This window comes from Colossoma macropomum, unplaced genomic scaffold (genome assembly GCF_904425465.1).
Source record: "Colossoma macropomum unplaced genomic scaffold, Colossoma_macropomum, whole genome shotgun sequence".
NCBI classification, from domain to species: Eukaryota; Metazoa; Chordata; class Actinopteri; order Characiformes; family Serrasalmidae; genus Colossoma; species Colossoma macropomum.
In genome coordinates, this window is record NW_023494787.1 from 30968015 (window position 1) to 30987238 (window position 19224).

Sequence of the window (19224 nt, forward strand, 5' to 3'; positions counted from 1 at the left end):
TATAATCCAATTACTCTTTGTAATCAAACATGCAGTACTGATCTACATTGTTACTTATTGTAAAATATCACAATAATGATAAATAATGTCACTGAAACATGATATTGTTGATAATATTATTTTTCCTGCTTACTTGTGCATGGTGATGGAAACAAAACTGAGAAAATGGTTTAGAGGCAGACAAAAGTTATTACATTTTAATAGAAAATTTTGGCAAATTTTGTCTTTTAAATAATACCATTGTATGCAAAAGTTTGAATGCCCCTGGTTGGATTATGTTTTGTTGATTTTTTGACACCCTCAACAGAGAACACACTTCAATGCACATTGTAATGCACAATTATTGTTTATTTAAAACATGAAATGTAGCCTGTGCAAAAGTTATGGCCCCTTTTTTCCCCCCCAGCTGTTGAAGAATTTGCAGAAAAATGTCATTTATATTTTTATACACACTGTCTCTTTTTTATATTTTTGTAGAGGATGTGTTAACTTCTTTTCACTTAGAAAATCAACAAAACATTTAATTTGACCAGGATTGTTGACTTTTCTTTATAGCAGTACATGATGAATCATGCTTGATTTGACCAAAGACATGAACATGAACAGTTTTGATTTCAGGTTGACTTTAAACCAGGGGTCTCAGACTACTGGTGAATGAGACCGCTTGTCAAATATTTACAATTTATCTTAAATCTGACCCACAAATCTTTATGTGAATAAATGTTTAAACCTGATAGGTAGATTTGCATTACCAACCAGACACTGTGGCTGGTTCCTTAACTTGAGCTATATAAAATTAGCTTAGGCTGATGCTTACGTTGCTAAAAGCAAAAATAGAGTGCTGCATGCAAGATGAGCCATTCAACAGAACCTGACACAGCATGAAAGGAGAATTTTTATAACAATTTGTAACTAAATATTACGAGGTAGCCTACCGACGAATAAACACGTGTCCTTGGTGTGTGGTCATAAAAAAAGCTTGAGTTTGATGTTCAAAATAGACGTTAAATTTAATGTGAAGATTATTTTCAAATGACATACATTTAGCAATGTACAATTCTGTGACACGTGTAAAGAATTGCTCAGATAGCTAGGCATCGAAATACAGCAAGACATCATGGAAAAAAGAAGAAAAAAAAAACATTTGCACTGTCACCTGCCTTTTAAATATGAAGTCTGAAGGGGTGAGACTTCTCCAAGTCTCATTACTGTTAAGTATTTTTCCTTTCATTTCTGCCCCTCCACATTCTGCCTTATGTAAATGAAGGAAATAATTACAGGGGACTTAAAAACAGGCGCAATAAAAAGTTACCTTACAGTGTCATCTGAATGTTTAAATAGGTAAACATAAAAACAAAACCGACACACACACACAAAACAAAGTCTAAGGCTAGTGGGTGGGTTTGCTGTTCCTCTGCCAGGCCGACTGGTCCGTACACTGAAATCTGTAGCGCAGAAACTTCACGCGTGGCTTCATGTGAAAATCAGCAGGTATCTTCCAGTTCCACATTTTCTGCACCTTGTAGAAGTGCAGAATGCAGTTATTTCATGCAGGTGATCTAAGCTGACTGCTGTACTTTACTTTCTTGTAGCCGTTATTCAGGGATACTGACCACAGATTGCCTCAGAAAGCAACAGTTAGATTTTTTCCCAAAAGTCTGTCCTCTAAATCTTACCTCTCTCAGGAGTACAAGATTCCAAAAGGGGTTTTACTGCTTTTTCAATGCTAACAAGTCTATGAACATCTATAAACAGTTACAATATCCTACGTTCTCTGCAATTCAAAGGTTTCATACTGTGTACACTTGATGGTTAAAAATACATATTTCAAGAGATTTCAGCAGAAATAACTTATCATGATAAAAGGCTTTGTGACCCACCTTCAGGACCCTGACCAGATGTGTGGTACTGTTCACCTGCTGAAACTGGACAGAACAAGCAAAACCGACAAAAGAAAAGAGCTATTGAGCATCTGTCAAAGGACAAAAGGTGTAATACTTCACAAGGAGTGGTCAGTGTACTATGAAATGACACTAATGCTAGGGTGTATTTAGCATATTTGCTAGCACTTTAGGCAGATCATTAGCAGTTCACTCATTCAGTCATATGCCAAAATTTGGGCAACCTGGTTAAATGACGTTAATTTTCTAAGTGAGAACAATTACGCATCCTTTACAGAGAACATACTTCTGCACATTTATTGTTCATTTACTGAATTCTACTTAAAAAAAATGTTCAAGGTCTCCCCCCCCCCAATATTTTAAACTAAGTAAATAAATATGAATTGTGCACTAAAATTAGAAGAAAAATGCCATATTTAAGTTTCCTGGTTTTAGAGGATGTGCAAACTTATTTTTGTCTTATTTAGAGAATCAACAAAGCATGTGATATGACTTTTACATACAACTTTAATTTGACCAGTGGCTTCTGCATACAACTGTACATACGATAGTGCTAATTCTCCGCATTCCAGTCTACCTCAGCGTCTGAATTCAAAAGGCTATTCCATCTAAAGATTCAGTGGTCCAAATTCAGTACAGCAGAGAGAGGAGTTCACTCCGAGCACAACTCAGAACCTAACTGGTGCACCGATATGGGAATTCTAGGGCCAATGCTGATATCTGATATTTTCTGTGTATATATCTGTCAATACTGATACTGATACATCTATAAAATCTAGAAATTGCCACTAAATCCATCTAGAAAAGTATTAAAGAAATTTATTTGTAGACAGTTACAAATGCTGTAGAATTAATCAAATGAAGGCATTTTAGCATCGCAGCCCGGTGTCACCTAAACATTCTGCTCTTTCAGAATACAGTAATTCTTTGCGTACTTACATATTGGTTTTAATGATTGCTCAAATCTTATCATTAGTCCGAAGGCAAAAACTATTAAAACAAGTGCTATAATACCGTTACCAGAGGTAGGTAGTAGCTTAAACCCAAACTCAAGTAAAAGTTTTAATACTTGGATAAAATAATGACTCAAGTAAAAGTACCTTCCCAAAACACAACTTCAGTAGAAGTACAAAAATATCAAGTAACTTATAGCACTGAAGTATAGAAACTGAGGCTATATGGCTCTATTTTTTCTGGTCTAAAATAAAATGCTAAATCTGCAGAGGTGTAACCAATCTCAAAGCAGTACAGATGCTGTCACCATCAAAACTGGAAAATGAAAAAATGAAAAATGAAACACAAAAAAGGAATTAGTAACTAAATATAATAATCTAATATATCTAACCAGTTACTACCCACCTCTGATGGATACAATGTCAATGTCATTGTGACTGGCTCTTCTCTGTTATGAGCAGTTTACTATCTGAACATAAAGCAATCCTTAAGTATCTCACTACTCTGAATATGTTCCCCATACTCCTTTCACATATACTGGGGTTAATATATCAGAAGTGGTGTACATGCTGTTGTAAATGATGGTCAAATGACACCAACGTTGTGCCACTTATTACCAGATTGCAGGAATCCAAAACTGACCTAAAACATCTCTTATTGAATTATACCCTGAATACATGAAATATTCTTACAGGCTAATATGGAATAATACAGTATGGAAGATATGTGCTAATAAACGCTTATCTTATACTATACGTTTTCTGTTTTAGTTTATTCACTGTACATACCTTGGACAAATGTTTGGTCACTGCTAAGTCTTATACAAAGTCCAGACAAATGTGTAAGTGTTATGTATTGATATATGTCAGAATATGTTACTGCCCTGCTAGAAAAAACAGCACAGACCAGCATGAATTCCATGATGATTTGAGCTGATTTATGCTGGTCTGGTGCTGGTTTAGCTGGTCATTCAGCATGGCCATGCAGACCAGCATTCCTATGCTGGATTTGCTGGTGACCAGCCATGCTGGTCTATGCTGTTTTTTCTAGCAGCACCTTCACCTGTAAACTTCCATTAAACTTACCAGCTGGTTGTATTTGTTCCGTAGCACCAAGTTGACCTGTAGAAGAGTAAAAATAATTAACATAACAGAATCTCACTGCTAATAAAAGACATATTCGATACCCTCACATTACATTTGCTGATTGACAACACTAACGCATTGATAGATATTTTCATCATATATTCTAAATAGAAATCCTTATATAAACTTTAATATCTCAGAGCATTAAACTTACTTGGACCCCCGAGAGTCCCTTGAGGTTCAGATGTAGCTGAAAAACAATAGACCATGAATTAATAAATTCTGTGGGAATTTATTAACGTTAACTGTATATGTATTTATGCTATCTGCTGCATTCAAAACAGCATGTGATGGACCCACCAGTGCCCATGGCATCTGTCTGTGCGGAGGCTCCAATTGGACCTCCCGTAACTGAAGAGTGTCAGTATATTAGTATTAAAAGTACAAAATCATCTCAGCTGATGGAAAGACATGAGTAGTCTATGTAGTTCATTAACAGGTAGTTTGCTTTGAAAATTTACCAACCTGGAACCTCTGTCTGAACCACACTATTATGTGACCTTGAGGCATCTGAAAAAAGTGAGGAATGATTTTGACCAGACATTTTTGTAAGAGGGTTCCTGCATCACAGATTGTTATTATCATATCAGTTGTTGATGACATACCTGTAAATCTAAGCCCAGCCTCAAGCACAGAATCTGCTGTTGGGAAAGACAGACTAAATATAAAATGATTGCATGAGCATGTGTTGGGAGCCTTTATTCACTTTACTGAAAGGATCACAGTTACCTGTATGATTTGACATTCCATCAGTCACACCTCTGCCATCATACCCTGTGTAAGACCAGTATTTATTATTCATTAGAAAATCTTGTTTTTGTGTTCTGTGACATTTAAACATAGCAAAGCTATATGTATTTTCTACAAATTAAGAAAATAATATCAGTATTTGTCTGTTCAGGCATTTCCTTACTTGACTTCCAGTGCCAATACAGTTAGCAATGAATCAAATGTTGTGGAACAAATTAGTATATCATAACTGGCTCCTTCTCCCTTTTTAGTACAGAAAGCTCCTTTTCACTTTCTATTACAAAAACTAGAAGGCAAAATGATTAAAAAGTACATCTGAATGTTACAAAAATTGTCAGCTAGCATGTAACTTAATTGAATGACAGTGTAACTTAATCCAAAACTTAATCTGCACTGTCACCTGAAAATATGCCTTCAATATACACACCCATTACTGACCCAGGCGTTCAATTGCGCACATAGCATCTCTATAGAAAAACCACTGCCAATGGTATGGGATGCTCTGTAGGAGTTGAACATGAGCCTAAAGTCACCATGCCCAATGCCAAACGTCAGCTAGATGGGTATAAAGCCCCCCAGCATTGAAGCTATGGAGCAGTAAAATTTCTTTGGAGTGATGGAGCTCCATCATTTATCTTTGAGATAAGTTGCATTGGCATTTGGGATCTAGAACTAAAAATCAAACATCAGAACCTGACCTCACTAATGCTCCTGTAACTGAATGCAATCAAATAATCACAGCAGTGTTTGAAAAAACAGTGCAGTGGTGTCAAGTCTTCCCTTATTCTGGGTTCAACTCACAAAGCCTTGTTAATTAGTTGCTGAGTTGAATCAGATGTGGTTGAAGAGGCGGAACACTAAACTCAGTGCTGTGGCCTGGAAGGAACGCATAAAGCCTTCCTAGAAGAGTGAGGGCTGTTACCGCAAACAAAGTACCTATGAAAACCCTTGATTTCAGAAAAATGGGCAGGTGTCCACAAACTTTTGGACATATAGTGTAGATGCACAAGACTGACAGATCATGGCCAAGTTACAGCCTGGAAAAGTGAGTCTTAAGCCGACAACGAAAAGAGCTCAGACATGGGATTTTGACTTGCAGGCATGTTTATACATTATCAACATAATACTTTAGGGTGAAAAATCCATTTTTAGATTGTGTTGCTTATTAACAGTTTTGTTAAACCATGTCCTGTCTTCAACTAAACATGGACTTGCTGAGAAGGAAACTGAACCTTCTTCAATGTATGTGAGGGAATAACTGATCATTAAATACGAACCTATTGTATCCGGAGGGCTAGAGCTGTAGACAGTATTGGCCACGGCTGAAAAAGAGTATTGTTACTTGTAGTATCAGATGAAATTTGTTTTAGGTCTGTGTTTGACAGTATAAAATTGAGAATGATAGTTGTGCTTAACCCTTTTGGGGTTACCTGTCATATCCATCTGGGTGTGTCCATTGGTTACTGGTTCACCTGCTAAACCTGTCCAGAGTGACACCCAAATCATTACATGCATACTAAGAACCATCCTTTCTTTCACTATTTTAGACTTTTTTCATATAGCCTACTTTTAGTGTTTCCTAGATGAATGAAATATCAAATACCTGCCACATCTGTCTGTGTATCTGCTCCAGTGACTGCGCCATCTGCAGTGAAAAATTTGAGACACAAAGCAAAACTTAAATCAGCAATCGCTGCCAGTAACGTTCAGGAGGCAGGAGAGTCACACTCTTGAAGGTCAAACTTTGTGAGCTCTGAAGCCTCGGCAACGTTTAGCGTACATACCGGTGATTTTGGCAAAGGGACTGAGGGTGGGGTCTTTTATATCCAGAGTTCCTGCTGAAAAAGCAATGGAAAAAGTTCGAGCCATTATCTCCAGCTGCTTTTTCCTTATTACTCAGGTTCCTGTTAGCGATTTAACACTCGCCTGAGACTCTTTGGTATTTGAACAGCGAAACAGGTATAAATTCATTGTGGCACCTCATGTTGTGAGGCAACCGTAAGCATGCTATCGAGAAAAGCGGTCAGTCATTAGAACTCACCTGTGTCAGTTTGTGTGGCGAGGTCATACTGCTCACCTGCGTGGAGGAGAGACAAATCAAATGGAAGGTTTTGGGACCTCTTTGTCAAACTCTTTTGCATTTGAAAGGTTTTGTTAAAAGCTATGGGTCTTCAGGGAATACTCTTTGCTGCTTCTTCCTATTCAAAAAAGGTGGTCCAAGAAAAATGTTCAAAGATGATCTACTTTCCACATTGAAAACAGCTGTTTGGTAGGCAGACTCATCCTTCCATGCAGTCAATGGCTATAAACACTGAATTATAGCTAACAAATCAACTGATAAATCTTTTATGTCATTGTCTGTGGCAAAGCATATTTACCAGCTGTGTGTTGTGTCTCTGTGGCAACAACTTGATGATCTGGTGAGCCTGATTAGAAATTAGAAGTTGCTTTAAACAGGTAGGTAAACATGCCTCAGTGACACTAAAATCATCCCTTTGGTTGTCCTAATGCTGCAGGTACTATTAGGGATAGTAGGACACATACTTGTGGGATACATACTTGTGTCAATGTGGATACCAGTTCCAGGAGGATCACCTGCAAAATAAAATACAGCAAATCTAACTTCTTCCTTACTTTCTCTCTGTTTTACATGGTCACTATGGACTTTCCTACAGTGCAAAAATTATATGGTGGATCATTTAAAATCTAGAATAAATATCCAAATACTTATTCTGAGATTGTTGTAAGAATATTTCTTATTTCAAGATGTTTTTACTTGTTTTAAGTGATTGTATCTATATAGCTTTGGCATTGGCAAATAATGTAGATACCAATGGAATAAGACACTGTCTATACACAACACTACTTAAAACAAGCAAAAAAAGATAGAGAGAAGAGAAAAAAAGAGAAATATTTGAATTCATCATACATGTGTTCATACAACACTCTCAAAATAAGAAATATTAGATATTTGACCAGATTTAAGACAATCTCACTTTCCATAATCTCATTTTTTGCAGTAAATGCCAAATTTTGCCCATACCTCTGTGTATGCCTATCACTGGTCTGTGGCGTCCATTGCCTGTAATATATCAATGAAAGATTTGGCAAATTGCAAAACAAATCTTTTGCTCTAACCTCAGTGAACTGATGCATGAATCACAGCTTACCATTCATATGAGGTGAATCAGCACCATTGTTATCATTGTTACCATTGTAATCAGCACCCTCTGAAGACCAGAGACAGTAGAATTAGCTATTCCAGACCTTGTTTAGCATGTTCCAATATTAAGACTGTGGACTTTGTGACTTATGATTTATAACCTACCTGTGTAGTCTGTAAAGGAAGGGTCTGAATGTGACATCATTTCAAAGGCTCCAGCTGCACCTGAGACATTTGTACTAAATTAATACCACAAATGGATAAATTCTGACTTAAACCATAAATGACGGGCCTAAGGTTGAAAAGCCAGTTCTCTAAACCATCTAGCCCACCATTCCACTTCTCAACAAACCTAAGCCAGGCAATAAAGAATTACTGAACATACATAACATGGCTCAGGTGCATTAGGAATGGGTATATGACCAAAATATGTATATGCTATTACGTTATTATTAAGTTATTGCTCAATCACATTAACTTATTATTAAGATGTGCTTAAGCTTACCTGTCATATCACCAGGTGAGCTGGATTGAGCACCATTATCAGAGGTTCCTGAAAACATAACATAACATAAATACTGAAGCTACTTAAATTCAGGAGGATACACACAGTCTTGTTCTATGTAGATGTACAGTACTGTACAAAAGTCTTAGGCAGTAATGACAACTGTTTAAAACTATTTTTCTTGACTGAAAGATTTGAATAAAATACAAAAAACACAATATAAATATATAAATATTGTGAAATGTAACACATTTTTAAAAAGCTAATAAACTGATTAGAATAACTTTGTTTTCTAACTTATCTGTGTACACCAGCCATAACATGCATTTATGAAGTTCTATCATCAGCACTGCAAAATGATCTTGATCTTGGCAAGTGAAATCATCTAAATCAAGTCGATATATCTAATGTTTCACATAATAAGACTGTTGTCAGAATAAATAAGACTATTTCATTTATTTATAGATATGTTTTGTTGTAAGTAATTTATTGTGATAAAATTACTTATTAAGACAGCATTTGTGCAGTGAGCACACCTGATTTAATTTAATCAAGGACTGATTAGCCAAATTACACTGTTAAAGATGCTTCTTCAAAGGTTCTTAAGTTCTACTAACATCAAACTTCTAACAACAGAAGAACCGTTTTTGGTTTTACAGTGCTTACTTTGCAGATAAATGGCTTTACGTATCATTTTCTCAGATGACCAAGATTTTTGCACAGTACTGTATGTCTGTATGTAGTTGAATTGAAGTGTGTTACCTGTTGAGGGGACAGAGGAACCTGGCCCAGTTCCTGCAGAGGAGTGATCAGGACCTGAAGGGTCTTAAAGTTTGAACAGACACTTTAGCAAAAGGATTATGACACATTATTACACAACATGAACATTTTGAGCCTTATGGAGGGCCAGAGTCCAGCAAAGTTTGGCGATTTCCATGCTACAACACACCTTCTAAACCCGGTAACTAGTTCCTGAGAAATTACCAAACTATGCTGGGCTCTAGCTCTTCAGCACCTGCTGGTGTACTGCCTGGTTTCCTCAAAAATGCATTGACTCAACATCTCATGGATGACATTTTTAGTAGCCAGTGCCATTATTACAAAGTATTTCAGAGGTATGGTGGGACAGGCCATGGCACAAAGCAACTGCTATGGTGGGAGAGGCTGCTAAATTTATGACAGCAGAGCAGAACAGATCCAATATCCCAGTACCTGGTAGAGTGTCTGGAGTCGAACTGCTGGCTGGCTGTCCTGGATCAAGCCCAGCTGCTGGAAGAGAACCACCAGTGAGAAACAAAGCAAGCCAACCATGATTTACAGCACTTTCCCCTTTCATGAATCACTTGGGAAATAACAACAGCTGGCTAGCTAGCTTATTTTGTCAGCATGCCCCATAATTAGTGCAACATGACAGGAGTAAGAACCTAGCATTCTTGAAAGGGCCGCTTGGAGCCGTTATAAAAGACGAGCATTGTTGTAAATCAAGCTGTGCTTGAAATAGTAGTGTAGGTCTTATTACAAGTCAAATGAGATTAGGGGGAGCTTTGAGTTGTTGTTTCAAGGATCATAAACATCAACTTACATTAGCTATTTGACGAAATGGGTAACTGAAGGTACATGAAGGGACACTAACCTGTTGACTCTACCTGAAAAGCGAGTCCCATATGATCTGCTGAGATAGCACCAGTGATTAGACATGTGGGCATAACGTCTGAGGGAGTGGCGGTGCGGTCTGAAGGCATACCTATAGCATCAGTGTAGGGATGTGGAGCAAAGCTGTCACCCATGCCACCTGCACAGAGAACACAAGAGTAGGTTTCAGGAAGCAGAGACACAGGTGTCATCAAACGGAGCCATCAGCGTAACTGAAAATGACGCTTACCCATTAGGCCAATGAGGAAGTCATGGCTGGATTGGTCTATCATGCCTAGGATACATTTAAAGGAGACAAGAGGGTAGTTAGCAACCCAAAGACCCCTAAATAGTAACGTACAATATGTTTATGCCATTCTACAATGACAGATGCAGAGATGTTAAGTCATGCTACAGCATGGGTGCCCATCTCCAGTCCTGGAGGGCCTCAGTCCAGCATTTATGTCCTTGGTTTAGTATGTGTCATTAAACAGAAGAGTCTCCAAACTGTGCAAGACATTGGCCTTCCATGACTGGACAACCCCTGCCCTTACAGTCACTTCTCTGAAAGAATGCACTGCTTATATGCAAGGTTCCCATTCCCTCAGCCACCATTTTGTTGTTTACTATTAACAATAAAAGTGGCAAAAAGTGTTCTTTGGAGTGATGCTACAGAAGAACCACTTTTGGTTCCATAAAGAACTTCTAGGATAGCTCTTTAAGGAACTATTTTTGTAAGTGGCATGCACAAAAAAACCTACTTAAAGTTTACAGAACCTGCACATTATGTAAACGTTTTATACCATTAAAGGTTTGTTCTAGAACTGTACATCCAAGCTAAGAGGATGTCTTAGCTGTCAATGAATGTCAATGAATGCATTTACTGCTTTCCTTTATTTACAATTATTTGCCTCAACTCAATGCACTGAATCTACATTTTGTTTGTTGCAGCATATGACCAAAATCTATCTTTTGACTGTGGAAAATGATTGCAGTCAGCTTTAATGATTGTGGTCATCTCAAATAATTGCAATCATCTAAAATAATTAACAAACAGATAGTTGTTAGCAACTGAAATAGTTAAAACCTGTGGATTAGCTAGGGATCTAGATTTGGCCCATAGCACAAAATGTTCTGCAGAGCTGGTCACTGAGAAGCAAACCCTTTCCGTTTACTTACCTGTAATTTCCAGATGGGAACTTGAGCCAAAAGAATCAAAACCACCTGTGAAATACATGAAATCTGTCACTCATGATTGAGCAACAACTTATTTTTCCTATCTAATCATAATTAGAAATGGAAACTACCTAAAAATGAGTAAAACATTACATTAACTCTTACATGGATTAAAAAAAAATGCACACATATTCGAGAGGAAGATTATACACTTTTCCTGCATACCTGTCAAGTCTATTTGAGTCGTGCCCTCCATGAAGTGATCCAAGCCTCCTGTGTTAGAACCAGAAAATGGGGAAGACTTTTGGGCTTTGTTCTAGATTAAATCACACTGCCAATGTCTATACTCCACTAAACAAAATGCTTAGCCCACTTTCATTCCAACCCATTTTCAAAAAAGTTGGGATGCCGAGCAAAATGTAAATAAAAGCAGAATGCAATCATTCACCCTATATTTAATGAAAATAGTACAAAAACAACACATCAAATGTTGAAAATGAGAAATTTTATTGTTTTTTGATAAATATATGCCCATTTTAAATTTGATCTGAGCAATGCTTGGGGGCATGTTTACAACTGTGTTGCATCAACTCCTCTTTGACCAACTGTAAGCATTTGGGAACTGGGGAGACTCACTGTTGTAGTTTTGAAAGTGTAATTCTTCCCCATTCTTGCTTTATATAGAATTTCAGCTGCTCAACAGCTCACGGTCTATGGTCATGGTCTTATTTTTCATTTCATAATGCGCCAAATGTTTTCAGTGACTTCTTTTACTACAAAGCCAGGCTGTTGTAATAGGTTGCAAGGCCAACCCTGAAAAAGACATCATCTGGATGGCAGCATGTTGCTCCAAAACCTGTATATATCACTCAGCATTAATGATGCCTTTACAGATGTGCAAGTCACTCATGCCATGTGCACTAAAGCACCCCCATACCATCACAGACACTGACTATTGAACTGTGTGTTGAGAACAAGCCAAACAGTTCCTATTATCTTTACTCCAGAGGATGCGGCATCTGTGGTTTTTAAAAAGAATTTCAAATTTTGATTCTTTCAGCCACAGGACATTTTTCCACTTTTTCTTAGTACATCTTAAACTAACTTGGGCCCAGAGAAAGTGGTAGCATTTCTGGATCCTGTTTATATATGGTTTCTTCTCTGCATAGTAGAGCTTTAACCTGCATTTGTGGATGCAGCAACGACATATGTTCACAAATTATCGTTTTTAGAAGTGTTGCTAAGCCCATGCAGTAATTTCCACCACAGAATCATGTCTGTTTTTAATGCAGTGCTGTCTGAGGGCCCGAAGATCATGGCCAGCCAATACTGGTTTTCTGCCTTGTGCTTTGCATACAGAGATTTCTTCAGATTCTTTAAATCTTTTAAAGATGTTATGTACCGTAGATGATGAAAAGCAAAAGTTCTTTGGTATATTACATTGAGAAATGTTATTCTTGAACTCTGAAAGTCTCAGCCTCTCTGGGATGCTCTTTTTATTCTCAATCATGATACTGACCTGTTGCAAATTAACCTAATTAGTTGTGTAATGTTCCACCAGATTTTTTTTTTTTTGCATTACACAACTTAGATTAGTATTTTTGTTGCCCCTGTGCCAACTTTTTTTAAACTAGTTGTTGGCAACAACAATTCAAAATTCAAAATGGATATATATTTTTTAAAAAACAATAACATTTCTCACTTGATATGTTGTCTTTGTACTATTTCCAATTAAATATGGACTTTAAATGATTTGCACATCATTGCATTCTGTTTTTATTTACATGTTGCACAGTGTCACAACATTTTTGGAAATTGGAATTTGAAAAAATCAATCCTAAGACACAACATGGATATTTATCATACTTTCAGCTAGAAAAATAAATGCAAACATTATTATAAAGCTTTGACGCCTTTTTGGACCAAGATAAGGAATTAGTAAAGGATCCCTAATCACTAAAGTAAGATATAGGAGTAGGTAGTAGGTTAGAAGTATAGTATATGGTATATATGTTTAGGATTCCCCACCTGTGTGCCCATTATCTAGTCCATTAGTCAACTGCTTGTGTCCATTGCCTGTGAGAGTACAACAGTAAACATTAATTATGAATTATACTTACATCTAAGAACAAAATAAGGGCCCATTTTTAGCTAACATTATTATACATGGCAAGAAGTTTGCTGTTGTTACTGGGCTTCTGAAAACTAAACTTCGAACTTACCATTGTTCTCAGTCTCTGGCATTTCTCCTACTGACTCAGAGCCTATATTTACATATATAACATGATGATGATTTGTCATTTTGAACAAAATATACATATTTTTTGATGTTGCCTTATTTAATAAAAATAAATTATAAATCAAATTTGCAACATTTTTACACCATTGTCACCTGACCTGGGGCTTCAATTTGAGATCCTTCATGAACTGTTTGACTTTCACCTAAAGTAAGAGAACTGCTTTAGAAGACTGTTGTCACATAGGATATGGCATTGCCATATAAGAGGCAAATGGCAATACAATACAATTTACATACCATTCTCAGATCCATCCATGTGTGGAACTACTGCTTCTGAAACTACACATTTACACACATTTCTGGTCATCTTCCAAATTCATCAAAAAGAATCAAACAACATAATCATCTTTATGGATGCCCTCTACAAGCCACCCATAAAACCCATAGCTATATGACTACACTGGAGTAGAAAATTGTGTTATGCATCACTGATGCCTGTTTTGGACTGTAATACCTGCTGGCTGTGACTGGACTTCAGAGGAAACGAAAGCAGAACCACTTGTCTGACCTGATCCCATCTGACTTGACACATGGCTTGATGACACTTGGCCTGGTGACTCATGGCTCAATGAACCTTGGCTTGGTGACCCTAAGAGAAAATGGATGGACCAATGCATCACCCAAGGTACAAAAAAATGGAAGAAATAAATGGATTTGTCATATCGCATATCATAAACATGTATGTCACATATAGCATGCAAATAAGCGGACACATACCATGAGAAATAGTGTCTGAGTGAGCTGTCCCAGCTGTACCTATAATAGATAAAAGTTGGTGGGGTCTTGAGTGGGTCTAAGATTTAATAGCATTTATAGTATATTTTAAGAATAACTCATAAACAATGATCATTACCGGGGACCTTCGACCCTGAGCTCCCATGACCCACTGCACTTACGACTGCACCTGAAAATATTTGTCTCATTTAGTGTGTCACCAAATGCAAGAGCACGCACAAGTAGGTACTGAGGAATGGATGAACATTTTGGAAATTAAACCCCTTTCCTTCTTATTCTGAGTGAATTTATTGCATTGACACGTTTCATTCCCTGAGAATTCTGACCTCGAAGGTCATAACTGAGAGTCTGCAACAATGTTATTAAACAAATGATTTTTCATTCGAAAATGACGACTTGCGGAGTAAATAACTGCGAAAACAGCAGTTATATCTTCGTGTAATTTGAATGGCCCCTTCGTACGAAACTACGCCCTGAGTACAAGTGAAAACGCTTCACATTTTACCGCAAAATCTGAATTCCGTGCGCCACGCAAGCAAGACTCTGAATGTCTAACGGTCATAACGCAGAAGAGGGGAGAAAAAAAATACGAAGGTGGGTTAAATTTACTGTATAATACTTATTTTCGCAAACACTTTAAGCAGCAGGAACTGTTTTGCCCATAAACAATTTCAGTATCTTTTAGATGGCAGCGAAGTGATTTTAATGAATCGAGTTAGCTAGTTAACAGTTAGCTAGACACGCTAGCTAGCTAGCTAGTTGTGTAATGTAGAATAGCGGTAGCTAATGTGTGTTGGCTAGCTAGCGTTACCTGGTTACACATGATCAGTTCCGGTCTAAAATGAAAGCGGTCAACAGACGAAGTAACATAGAAATCATCATTCAAACGTATTAGTGCAAACAATATGCGCATTATTTAAATAATAAAAATGTCAGTAGCCTGACTCAGTGTGCCACAGCAAACATTATCCCCTGCCATCCTCCAACTTAGTTCTCCCTACTTGCAAAATTTGACACCCATTTCCATTCAGTATGATCCTTCAACACATTAAACAGCACACACAGGAAGCAAAGAAATTAAAAACCTGTTAAATTCATTCATAACCAAGTAAGAACAAGATGGAGTTTAGTTTCCAAAATGTAGAATATCCCTTTTATTAAATTACATTTACCTTACTTTTCACAGTGAATAATGCTAAATCACTGTTATATAAGTATTAGATGTAATTTAGTACTCAGTGTCAAACACTCTAACTCCAGTGAACAGACTTCTCTCACTTGTTCTTGAAATCATTTAGTTAATGTTACCTGTGATATGTTTGTAAGTGATAGATAGTTATATTGTTAAAGCCTGCAGCTTGGTTACTTACAACCAATTACAACCTACCTGCAGATACTGCTCCTGACGTGGACCCACCTTGTCCGGACAGACTTGAATCTGAAAGTAGAAGGAAGAGATGAAGGCCACACTCTTTATGGGGTCAGTTGGGTAAGCCTACCATCTCAACATCCTATTGCGTTACCATGAGAACTGGAGCCAGAGGGCAAGGCTTGAGACTCTTGTCCATTGTGTCCTGTGAACAAAATATGATAAAAGAGTCATGAATGACAGACATGTCCCTGTGAATGGTTAAATAAAACTGCACACATGTTAATGTGTGGCTAATATTAGAGATTTTTCATTTTACCATTAGTATCATCTGCTGTTGCTGAGGAGCCACTTGATGCTGTTAACACAAAGAAAATCTTGACTGTATGAAGTGTATGTGCAACACAGACTCTAATTTCTATGGCATGTACATCATAATACTTTTATAGAGCACTGTCCTTCAACAACTCAATGTCAGACCCTTGATAAGACCCTTGGTGTTCCTCTACTTGTCCTGTTGGGTAACTATGCGCTATAGAGTATCATTACCATAACCTAAAACTGCTACTGTGAACACTAATACTTCCTATGATGCTGTGATAAAACTTCTGATACTTGTCAGAAGAGCAGTTACTCAGGTCAGTGCTAGTGTTTGCTTCCCATAGGACTGGTCAGTCCAAGTCCCTTGTTTTGAAGGATTTGCTAGATCTGTCTTTGATAAGTTGGTTTAGGGCTTACAGCCAAAGCTTGTTTGTGCAGCACCGTCTCCATTCAGTTTCTGACCTGGAAAATAACAAAATGAGGTCTGTTAGGTTCCATTCCCCCAAACGCTAAAAGTACATTTAAAAAGCCATGGATAGGGGTCACTGATTTTCTAACAATCTCACTCAGCACCTTTTTGTCACTGAACACATGAGAAAATTGGGCTAATGGACTTGTTTCTTGGGTTAACGAATAGAGTTTTCTCTCCTTACCATTTGGAGATTGGCCCACCAGAGAAGTGCCAGGTAGAGCAGTCACACCTTGGAAAGAACCAATTCTTCAGTGCAGGCAAGGTCACAGTCCACTGAAATACCTCTCAGCACACTCTTAACGATATGTAACTCAAAGCGTCCTTTAAGACAGGCATGAAAACCTCAGCGGACTAGTTTCAGTTTCCTGCATTTATGAATGCATCAAGTAACATGCAGAGGTTCCTGCCCCTTTTGGCATAGTTGTCAATATGCCCGAGCCCTAACCAGATTAAGGAGTGATTGACTTTGCCCGCTCAGCATTAAAGGAGGCTTAAGCTGCACCCAATGAGCTGCTTTCCACAGCTGAGGGGTTCACTGTTCTCTGAGAGAGATCTGTCCCCAAAGCTAAAAAGAGGATTAGCATCGTCTTACCTGGGCCTTTGGGCACCACTGTGGCTTGCTGGGCTCCAGCTCCTGTTGAGAAAAACCCAAAGAAACAAGAAACATATTCTTGAGGTTCTGTGAGATCAAATCTCATTCAAGCAGTCAGTTGGTTCTGGTCAGGTGCCCCCCAACCAGAGGACAATAACACTCTGTCATACCTTAAGACTCATACCTTAAGACCTTGTGCCTTCCAGTGTGTTTTGAAAAATCAAACACATGTAGTTACGTATTTTTAAGTATATTATGAGTATTTATATCATTCTTATAACTTATTTTAAGATGTGTGCAGCAGTTGATTGTTATGGCCATTTAAGGTATGTTATTGAAATGTTTCAACTTTCCAACACATGATGTAAATGTTTTCAAAAATGTTTATGTGTAATATATCAGTCCTTACTGTTCATTCCTAGCACATAATTGTTAATAAATTGTTCTTAGGAATTATAGACGAGAGTGTTATACATACATATTGAAAAACCGAGCTACGTATACCATCTTCTTTGATAGATTGTTTAGTGTATAAATATATTTTGGATACAAAGCCATTTAGCAAAATTAGCTTGGGTAAAGTTATATACATTGGTGGTAAGTTGCTAACTTGTCACCCACCCTTCAAATGTTGACCTTTGGAGTCATCATCATCTGAAAAGAAAGGGGAGATGGATACAGTTTATAAAAACTGTTCACAAATAAGTCTTCCACTCTCCGAAATTTGTTCTTCAGTTTGATTTACCTATTCCACAGAGACAAAAACTCTCTTTGGGTACAGTACTCTTAAAATTCTCTTTTAAGCACAGGTTTGGTAATGTTGGTACTAATGTGATTTTAGTTCTTCTTAAAAGATTTAGCACATTTTAAAAATCTTTATTAGTCTTTATCTTTTTTATGGTTATTTGGACGAATTGTTTTTGGTGTTCAGCCGATCAACTTCTAGGTGATTTGACATCACATGGTATGTGACTGAGGGGTGAATGAAGATCTTTGTGACAGATTTATTGGCTAAAGCTTGATCCTTAAAGTTACTGCTGTGGCTTTTATCCATGTAAACACATTTGTCTTTATAGTTTAGTGTGGGAAGACATCACAGTTCAGGTGTTTCCAATTAATGTTTGTTTTCTGCACTCAGTATAGCAGGTGTTGGTCAGGACATTTCAGCAGTAACAGAAAGTGGACCTTCATCCCCTACCCTCTTCTTCCTCTGAGAGTTCTTCCTCACCCTCCTCTGCCTCAAAGTCATTCTCCTCAGGTTCTTTGTCTGGAAATTGAGATTCTTTTGTTATTCACACTACTCTCAAGTTATAAATGCAAAGGTGGGAGCTGATATATCAGGTATTAAACTAAACTAGGCTAGTTTTTGAGTATTTTAAGTATTTGAACAACTATCATACCTTCAACTGGTGCAGTTGAAGCAGTTGTTGCCAGAAAGACAACTGCAACTGAGGCAATTATAAGATTTCTGTAAAAGCAAAACATCCTATGATTAAGATTGATGAGCAAGAAAGCAGCATTTGCCCAAAGGAAGCAAAACAGCATGGAATACATGGTGCTCTCTAGGCAAAGCAGTTAGAATACACAATACCCATAAAGCATCTTTGCACAAGCCAGTGTAAATAACATTTTAATGCACACATATTAGTCATCTTATCTTCATGCACAAATTAACTACTGTTATATGAGTTCTATGTGAATATGCGTAGAAAATAAAATTAATGAAACAAATGTGAAATCAGAGTGATAAGTACAAATTAACAAGAGGCCACATCCTGTTATGATTACACATAATCAGTTTAGGTCTAAAATGAAATCGGTTAACAGACAAAATATCATCAAAATAATTAACCAAATCAACTAAAGCAAACAATACGCACATAATATGTCATTCCCTGGTTCATTTAAAGCTGACTGATGCTTTTTTATCATAAAAATGTTTAAATTAGCAAAAACATATATTAGCACATTACACTACCTCTACTTGTTCGGTAACCTGACCTTACTCAGTTCGCAGTCTTTGATGCACTGTATAGTATGTACCATCAATTAGCACAGTCTCTGCTATTGTTCATGTGGTGCTAAGTTAGCATCAAGCGCAATATTTACAGATATACTTATTCTTGACTTACCGTGACAACATCTTTTGTACAGGTCTAAGTGGGAAACTCAAGAACAGACATAGAGTAGGTAGCACACAGGTTTTTGAC

General features: G+C 37.3%; 1 protein-coding gene across 9 annotated transcripts; it reads right to left on the reverse strand.

Annotated features, from left to right (window-relative positions):
• Nucleotides 1-991: 991 nt before the first annotated feature.
• si:ch211-80h18.1 (uncharacterized protein LOC555593 homolog) lies at nt 992-19224 on the reverse strand. 9 transcript variants are annotated; one of them, XM_036566906.1, is made up of 43 exons: nt 19147-19224; nt 18415-18482; nt 18213-18281; nt 17636-17668; nt 17015-17056; nt 16604-16651; nt 16368-16412; nt 15949-15987; nt 15784-15834; nt 15648-15698; nt 14379-14429; nt 14243-14281; nt 13980-14114; nt 13763-13804; nt 13624-13668; nt 13449-13490; nt 13255-13302; nt 11452-11499; nt 11230-11274; nt 10301-10345; nt 10163-10210; nt 10052-10087; nt 9631-9684; nt 9181-9243; nt 8419-8466; nt 8079-8138; nt 7921-7980; nt 7794-7832; nt 7310-7345; nt 7129-7176; nt 6792-6827; nt 6535-6588; nt 6354-6395; nt 6181-6231; nt 6028-6072; nt 4730-4774; nt 4606-4641; nt 4466-4510; nt 4301-4351; nt 4155-4190; nt 3941-3976; nt 1881-1925; nt 992-1519 (listed from the first exon to the last, which is right to left on the reverse strand). In XM_036566906.1, exons 1-43 carry the CDS (start codon nt 19155-19157, stop codon nt 1485-1487), a joined length of 2046 nt encoding a protein of 681 aa, XP_036422799.1. In that variant the 5' UTR covers nt 19158-19224; the 3' UTR covers nt 992-1484. The 9 variants fall into 9 exon arrangements, with proteins under 9 accessions (XP_036422799.1, XP_036422797.1, XP_036422798.1 ...); XM_036566904.1 differs by having other exon boundaries at nt 9631-9687; XM_036566905.1 differs by having other exon boundaries at nt 10052-10090.

Excerpts from the sequence above, each read along its gene's own strand:
- si:ch211-80h18.1 (XM_036566899.1), bottom strand. Across the intron at positions 13,669-13,762 it reads CATGGATGGATCTGAGAATG|GTGAAAGTCAAACAGTTCAT; the intron begins GTATGTAAATTG and ends CTCTTACTTTAG. Across the intron at positions 8,467-9,180 it reads TTCCTCTGTCCCCTCAACAG|GAACCTCTGATAATGGTGCT; the intron begins GTAACACACTTC and ends TTATGTTTTCAG.